Here is an 8656-nt window from a genome sequence, read left to right as displayed (position 1 = left end):
ATTTTTTCTTATGTATGATTTTTTTATAGTTTACATTATCATTGTCGCCTTGATGACGCGTAGATATGGAAGCAACATTTTTGTGGAGATGAGTAGTGATTAGGAAGCCATGTGACGTCACTCATTCACAAATATTGCATTGTGTATCATTGCGCAACCACGATGAGAAAATAAACAACAACTCGTAAGAAAAAGTGGTATCTCAAAGACACACGTTTAGTAATCTCTATGTACATTCTGAAACGTATTCGTGTAACCCACAAAGTACAATACGACGCTATTTTGGACATAAAGGTACTGTCTTTGAAATTTAAATGAATATTACATCCTACTGATAGTCTCTAGATTAATCAGCCGAACCTCACACTACGCGTTCGGCATCAAAAGAAATTTAGAGACTATCAATTCGGTCTACTATTTATCGAATTTCCCAATACCGTGTGTTTATCTCCATTCTGCTATCACCGATTAAAAATTGAACTTCTTCGTGGGGACGACAGGTGAATAAAACTCGTTTGTGAAGGGGATGATAGCTGCCGTTCGGTTTTTTTATCATTGCAACTTACAAATATTTTGTCCAAAGAAAACAAACTACTATTTGTGAAACGCGTGCTTAAAACTGACCTGTATCTCAGATACTTCACAAACAAAAACTACCAAGGTATGTCATCCATGAATAAAATCTCCTCCTCAAGACAGATCATTATGTTATCTCAAGACTCTAGCCTCAATATGAACACAGCATGAAACGCATGCTTAAAACAGACCGGTATCTCTGATGCCGGTACTTTACAAAGAAAACTACGAATGTAGGAAGATCCTTTTGTTCCCGGCAACATTTACAAATATAAACACCCACGCCTTGTGGTTTGGTTATGAAATTTGGTTCCACATGATCTGGAAACAGTATGAAATTCTTTATGGGTTTTAGTGTTATAATGTAAAACCGCACGGTTTGCGACTTAATGTTGTCACCGGCTTCGTTAAGAATCCGAAAGTCCCATCCTACGCCTAGAATGCGATCAATGTCTGATCTACGCCTGATTGTGCTCACAGTTTTTGACTGTTATTTTGTGGGTTTCGCCGTTTGCCAGCGAACATCTCAAATTCAGCATCATCTGTTTGAAGCCTGATTGGTATTTTCGAATCACTTCTCACTGTCGGCTCTGTGCTCCCTAAGCTGTAGTTTCAAGCTTGTAAGAAAGCTGCTTTCCAGAGGATACATACGACACAATTCATTGCATCGTTTTACGTCATCAAACTTCCCCGGCCACCCGCCACAGTGTACCTTACAGGAGTAGGAGGTTACAGGAGTGACATGTACCAGGCAAAATCCTTCCTCCCAGTAAGGGGTCTCCGAGGAAGATCTTGAGTAACGCGGGAGTTGGAAACTGGCAAGATCACTGAAACTGTATGAAGTTAAATGATTTGAAGTCATGTCATAAACGAAATGATAGTTTGATTCAAATTCATGACACAGGTTATAACTGAATAACAGTATTGTAGAATCCAGCGAAACAGGATTTCAAACAAATAGGCGCCCCTCTAACAAATAGATCTCGAGCGTGCAGTGTTGGAAAATGCCGAAAGATTACAAAAATCTACTTACACCAGTTTGTAAAGCGGTACCGTGACCTAGATATACAAAGTCCTAACTTTCCTTTCCGATAGCACTAATTTATAAATGATATAATGGCATCATACTCTGTGAACCAAAGGTATTAAAATCTGAAATGAAAATATTCTGGCTCTGTACTGAACAGAAATGACAGCGTCTTTGTTTTCAGACATTTCAGCCTGATGCCTCCCGGCCATATGATTTGAAAAATTCATACTTAGATTTTAGACTTGTTTTGGCCAAGATCACAAACTATGAAACCTGTGATTGTTCGTAATTTTCGTAATACGTTGTAGGGAGAAAAATCACTCCACATCATCACGAGTAAGAACTCACTTCTTCGCCGTTTGGGCGGGTGATTCGTCTACGTGCCATATTACGCCGTCAACGTCACGAGAAAGCGAAAGAGACCCAGGGACATAACTCTAAATGCTTGTGCTTTAAAATTCTGCAACATTTCGCCATATGAGACTGTATGACGACGGGGATGGCTTCAACTTTCCATTAGAGAATTCTCAAGTCATCTCTCGAGTATAACACCTAGCAAAGTTTAGACGACAAAATGTAGCTGTCCACCAGATCAAAGGTCAGAATTGTTCGGCCCATTACAATCCTTGTGTCAACACGAGACTGTGATGACATACAGATCATTGGTGATCATTACGTCTCTAGTCTCTAGGCGTTGACAAATAGTGTTCAAATGCGTGTATGATGCGTGGATGATTCGCAATGTTCAAATACTAATTAGATGGCGTTTATTCTATGAATCGATAATGTCAGTTGAATCAGGTAAAAATATCCCCTCATTAGTGCACACACCTGCATGCATAAAGTTTAGACTAGATGCTAAATCACTCAGATACTCTGACGACAAAATGGCATTCGAGAACCATTTTCCAGGTCTGGTGGCACCAGCTACTTTCACGGGTATGATTCTACTTATGCACCTTTATAACGGTAAGTCTCTTTGGAATTCTGATAATATGCGATATCACAGTAGAGTATTGACACGGATTCGGTGGTACATATAAACTCTCTCAAAAAAGAAACGCAACCCCTGTATTCAGATTTTCAAAAAAGGTTTTATGTATGTTATATTTTACCAAACTAACTTTTATGGAAATGTATTCAAATACTTCACATTATTAATGAGGATTATCATACAAACAACCCCATTTTCACACAGAAGTGTAGTTTAATGCTTATTTCGGGAAAAACGCATGGAATGGCATTTCTGACTTTGCACAAAAAGACAAACGCACGTGCAATACATGACAATGGCAGCTGATGTAAGGGAGTATAAAAGCTCGTGTGATTTCGTATCTTATTCATTGACTTGTCGCCTAGAAGCAGCGTTAAAAATGCCACGATTGAGCAATGCTGACAGAAATATCGCCATTGGTCGTCTTCAAGCTGGCGAAAGTTTTGGCACTGTTGCACGTCACGATCGGTACATCCGGGTCCATCATCTACGCAATCGTCATGCCCTACCAACGGTGACAGCCACACAGATACCCGGATTGAGGAGGGTGTCAGCTCAAACAGTCAGGAACCGTCTGAAGGAAGTGGGTTTACGTGCTCGTAGACCAGTTCTTCGACCTGTACTGCGCCCCCTTCATCGACGCCAACGACTCAGATAGTGCCGAAACGTAGAGATATGGACCTTACAAAACTGGAGGCGTTGATGAATCCCGTTTCCTGTTGCAACGTCACGACGGAAAACAGCGTGTGTATCGGAGACGTCAAGAACGTTTTGCGCCTGTCTGCATAAGACAAGTGGACAGATTTGGCGAGGGAAGCATAATGGTATGGGAAGCCATCTCCTATAACCAGAAATCGAACTTAGTGATCGTTCAAGGCAACCTGACAGCCCAGCGCTATATCAACGACGTGTTGCAGCCTCACCTTCTCCCAGTTATTGATCGACAGAGACAGATTTTTCAACATGACAACGCCCGGCCTCATACCGCACATGCAACAGTGCAACTTTCTGCAGAATTCTAACGTAAATGTCCTGCCATGGCCATCTAAATCTCCCGATCTCAACCCGATCGAACACCTATGGGACACCCTCGATCGACGCGTACGTCAACGTCAGCCTGCGCCGCAGACGCTACAACAGCTCTCTGTTGCATTGCAGGAGGAGTGGAGAGCTATTCCACAAGAAAACATCCGCCGACTTTTTCGTTCCTGTTCAAGGAGATGCCGTGCAGTGGTTGAAGCTCGTGGGGCCCATACGAGATACTGAGGAAAACGCCCCCTGGTGACCCCCTGGGGTCTATGAAATGGTATTTGATTTGAACATTTCAAACATGATTATATCAGTTATCAGTTTGCCAAATATCAGACCTGAGTCTTCACAAATAAAAAAGCTGTGTTGTCCAAAATCTTAGAAATAAAATTGTCAAAACACGAGGGTTGCGTTTCTTTTTTGAGAGAGTTTATAATATAAAATTGCTAATATGCCATGTTGTTCGAGCGATGAGCTTATATTCGGTTAGATAGAGCACTTTTCTACCATGGCATCATGAACATGTCCTGATTTTACATATACTACGACTTTTTGTATTCTGGCCTTGTTTTTTTTTTTTTTTTTGTTGTTGTTGTTGTTGTTTTTGTTGTTGTTGTTTTTTGTTTGTTTGTTTTTTTTTTGGGGGGGGGGGTTATTGGTTTTTTGTTGGTTTTTTTTACTTTGTATAATTCGTACAAAGGGGCATAACATCGTCGATACATGAACTACCTCATTTTATAGAACACTACCATTTTGTTGAATCAATACACTCATATATAGACACTCTTGTTCAACCTCTTTAACAGTCGGAGCCGTTGCCCCGGAGGACGTCAAGCAGTTGAAGGAAGAGATCTTTAATGGATACGATGTTTACATACGTCCTGTTCACAACCAATCAGAAGCAGTAACGGTAGATATGAGGTTCACGCCTAACACTATTGCATATCTGGTAAGTACGGCTACTTGAGAATGAAAACTATCAAACTGGCAAATGTGTGTATGCGTGCGTGCGCGTGCGTGCGCGAGCGTGTGTGAGTGTGTGTGAGCTTGGCGTCATGAATAAAGAGTTGAGCTATTGGTGACACTATTTCTATTTCTAAGTTCTAAAATCTTCGTTTTTGTACAGAATATATACAACTGAATGTCTTACAAACCTTCTTAACAACGTGGATAAAACATCAGACAGTTCAAATGCTATTATTACGTTCTTTATAGTCCGACTGTCAATATAAAAATCCAGCTGCCACTAAAGGACCAAAGATCTTCAGACATTCGACCTTTCGTGCGTGCGTGTGTCCGTTCAAGGCGTAGGGGTGGGGGGTGGGGGGTGGGGGGTGGGGGTAGGTTGCCTGCGTGGGGGCGTACTGAGGGAAAAACTAAGGGATCACATGAAAGCTCAAGTGTTCGTTTATTAATATTCCCAGGTTTCTAGTTTTATAGATGTGTATGTGTGTCACGTGTGTGTCTGTGAGCCTATGTGTGTACGTGTAATATCTAGCAAATTTTCAAATGCAGGATCTGAAGATTCAAAAACTGAAATGGTCCGGCGTGCTGACTTTGGTAAGTTTACTGTTTTAAAATGCAGCACAAACCTTTTTTTCAGTGTGTTTTTTTTTTTATTTTTACAAAAATAACTTGATTCCTCTTACATTTGCCACCTTGAACATCGTACTCGTTGTATACTTTCGCCACCACATTGAAGTGCCAATTGTATACTTAATGTACAAACATGCATATGAGTGTCGTTGCCATTATGGATCTTGGATAAGCGGTGCACAGTGAAATGTATCAAATCAAAGCCACATGTCAATGTTCCTCGGTTGGAATGGCATTATATATCATACTGGCATACTGGAACACGGTAATAAAATACATATTTAAAGATGGTATCTATCAAACCAGGCTACAAAGCAAACCAAAACTCGTGTTGGGGTTCAACGGCCGTGGATTGCTCAATGGCTGCATTTAAGAGCCTTCAAATTATCATAGTTCAGCAACAAAATTTTTATGGATTCAAAGGTTTCAGACAGTCCTCGTTCAAGAGAGTATCCGTTGTAGAATATACCGATAAGAAATGAAAATACCTACAAATTACATTGCATGCAGAGATATATTTAACGCCTCTCGTTTGTGACATATACTTCATACATCATAAAGTACTCATTTACATACATATGTTTTTATAAATAGGTTTCTGACTGAAACACTCAACATTTGCTCTCTGGTGGTTAATTGAAGCTTTTTTAAAATTCAGTAAATATGTTGAATAAATTCTCTCCATAAGTATTTTTGTTTGTTTGTTTGTTTGTTTGTTTGTTTTAGCGTTGGCATGACAGAATCGTATCATGGAACGCCAGTGAGTATGGAGGACTGGACTTCATCACTGTGCCGCAGACTAACATATGGCGGCCCGACTACGTCATCGACAATGCGTATGTATAAAACAACAATCTTTGAATATGCCAAACTAATACTGAAGAGCTAATACTGAAGTCCACTTAAAAGGCAACATTCCAATATTATAGTCGACCTACACATAATACAGTCTGAACCAGATATTGATAATATGACCAACGTGCCCTGCCATCAGTTATGAAAACACAAGCACAGTTAATAAAATATCATATCATAGTCAATACTTATTCCCAAACATGGACATCATGTTGAGTAGGGTGAGTGAGGGGGTGAAAGTATTAAAGTGAGGACGCTGTCTTCAGCTATATCGATACTAAATGAAGCAGTACGTTTACAAAACACTTGTCACCCATGGACAAAGGGCATACATGTACGTCATATTTTGATAGGAGCTCAAATGAGTAGTCTCCAAACTTAATGTCATTTTGACTTCCAGTATATCTGGATCATTATCATGCACTGTTGCCCAATTTCACAAATGTACATCCTAATATTTAGCTTCTTTTCCTCTAGACATAGTGTTTCTCACACAACGAACTTAGGAGCACAAGATACTCTCGTTCGTATAGAAAGTAGCGGGTTAGTCACTTGGGAACCAGGAATTGTTAGTGAAACAAGCTGCAAGATTGACATCAGGAAGTACCCCTTCGACTCCCAGACCTGTTCCTTTATATTTATTCCCTGGATGACAACAAGCAGGTTCTTGAACACTACCAGTCGTCTCAATGGGATCGACATGTCATATTTTGTGCCACATGGAGAGTTCACCATCGGTGAGTCCACGGTCCATTGCAAACACATCCATGTGGAATTTGCTGAAGATGCATTGGTGGCAATAAGTTACAGTCTTGTGCTCAACAGACGACCAGCGTTCTACTGGATGGTCATGGTGTTGCCAGTGACAAGTTTTCCATTACTCGGTCCAGTTAGCTTCCTTGTACCTGTGGAGAGTGGGGAGAAGATAACTCTGTCAATCACCGTGGTCTTGTCCTACCTGGTCTTCATTGGGTCCATAAGTGATGCGATGCCTAAGTTGTCAGATACAGTCTCTTTGATAGGTACGGTTCGTCCATAAGAGGTTTTTCAGTTTCTTGAACTACTATTTCTTGTATGTATGCATACATTTTGCAACTTTTTTGTTTATTAAATGTAGGGGTGTATTACCTGTAACTGTATGGGTACTGAATTGGATTGAAATGAAAAGCTGTTTGATAGGTACGTTAAGTCACCAAGATATTTTTTGTTTCTGTGAACAAGCAAGAATTTTTTGGTTCCAAAATTATATATACATATGAAATATATTTTTGTCAGTTTTTGTGAGATTAAGGGATACGTCACCTGGAAAGGGGGCTAAATGGAATTGGAACCAAACTTCGAACCAAACACTACAAAGGGAGGTAACTGTTGATACATACTAGGCCACCAACAGAGTACTATCTATACAGAATTAGTTCCCTTTCTCGAAAATGTTTGGCTTCATATGTTTTCAGCTAAACTTTTGCAAACTACTGACTTACTTCTCTCATTTCCTTTCTAAGGTTGGCTTTATCGTTACATAAATAAATTTTATCTGCTTGTACGCATGGTATAATCAAATATAATAATGTGATCATGAGGATTCAAATTTCATTTAATATTTCGAGATGGGCTGATCTTATCAGATCTCGAGTGTGAGTTTGATTTATTAAGTGCTCATTCAGTTTTGTCATATAATCTACACATGTGCGTTTGTTTCAGTGATGTATGCGTCCCTACAGACAATAATAAGTATGCTGATAGTGGTTGCCAATGGAATTATCATATGCATTCATAAATTACCCCCAGACTTTGAAGTCACAGTTCCAATGTCCAAAGCTTCAAGAACAACTAACCTATCACGAGAAGATACATACGATCTACAAACTGGGGAGAGCTGCAAAAGTCATTCTCCGAAGCTGGAGTTGTCTTCAATTACTGGCAGGACAAGGGCTTTACAGTTAACAAGTGAAAACATTAAAGAACAGTCCGAAAGCAATGGACTTACAAATGATAAATGGATCCTGCTTGCTCGTCGACTTGACAAGATCTGCTTCGTATGCTTTACGTTTCTTGCTATATTAGTGTCGGTACTTTTCGGCATTCTATTCACATGCTGAGGTTGAAAATAATGGTGATGTCTGCACCTTTAGTAGAGGTGACAGTGGTTACATGTGAATTAAACTCTGCGTGATGATGTGTTAATTATTCGCATTTAGTCTGTTTCGTGAAATGTACATTTGTAATAGAATATGAGTCATTGAAATTTGCACAAACAAAATATGTTCGCCATTGTATCCACATATTATATAGGCCTATTCTGACCTAATTTCTGTTCTAACTTTGAAACATCACACGTGAATATATTATAATACAACAAGGTTACAAGGTTTCTGCTTGTAAATCGATCACTTTTACTGTCTTAATGGTACCGTGTAATGTCTAAAGATTCTACTATAAAATGGGGCCCCCCGCTGCATTCTAATTCGTTGAAAATCAAAGCATAGAAACCTTGTTTACCTTTTCATCCAACGACGGTAATTTCAAATTGAAAGCAAACACACACTAAAGTCCCTGTAGAGTATTACTTCCAACAT

General features: G+C 39.7%; 1 protein-coding gene across 1 annotated transcript; it reads left to right on the top strand.

Annotated features, from left to right (window-relative positions):
• Window positions 1-2979: 2979 nt before the first annotated feature.
• Window positions 2980-8179, top strand: LOC137258741 (acetylcholine receptor subunit alpha-like). The gene is made up of 6 exons (XM_067796431.1): window positions 2980-3183; window positions 4393-4578; window positions 5145-5189; window positions 5952-6061; window positions 6564-7102; window positions 7782-8179. Exons 1-6 carry the CDS (start codon window positions 2980-2982, stop codon window positions 8177-8179), a joined length of 1482 nt encoding a protein of 493 aa, XP_067652532.1.
• The last annotated feature ends 477 nt before the right edge of the window (window positions 8180-8656 follow it).

The sequence above is a fragment of the Haliotis asinina genome, chromosome 12 (assembly GCF_037392515.1).
Source record: "Haliotis asinina isolate JCU_RB_2024 chromosome 12, JCU_Hal_asi_v2, whole genome shotgun sequence".
Taxonomy (NCBI): Eukaryota; Metazoa; Mollusca; class Gastropoda; order Lepetellida; family Haliotidae; genus Haliotis; species Haliotis asinina.
Note: the sequence above shows the minus strand (reverse complement) of the source record. Positions and strands in the feature narration are given on the sequence as shown.

Excerpts from the sequence above, each read along its gene's own strand:
- LOC137258741 (XM_067796431.1), top strand. The coding sequence starts at position 2,980 with ATGCCACGATTGAGCAATGCTGACAGAAATATCGCCATTGGTCGTCTT. Across the intron at positions 4,579-5,144 it reads CTAACACTATTGCATATCTG|GATCTGAAGATTCAAAAACT; the intron begins GTAAGTACGGCT and ends TTTCAAATGCAG. Across the intron at positions 7,103-7,781 it reads AGATACAGTCTCTTTGATAG|TGATGTATGCGTCCCTACAG; the intron begins GTACGGTTCGTC and ends CGTTTGTTTCAG.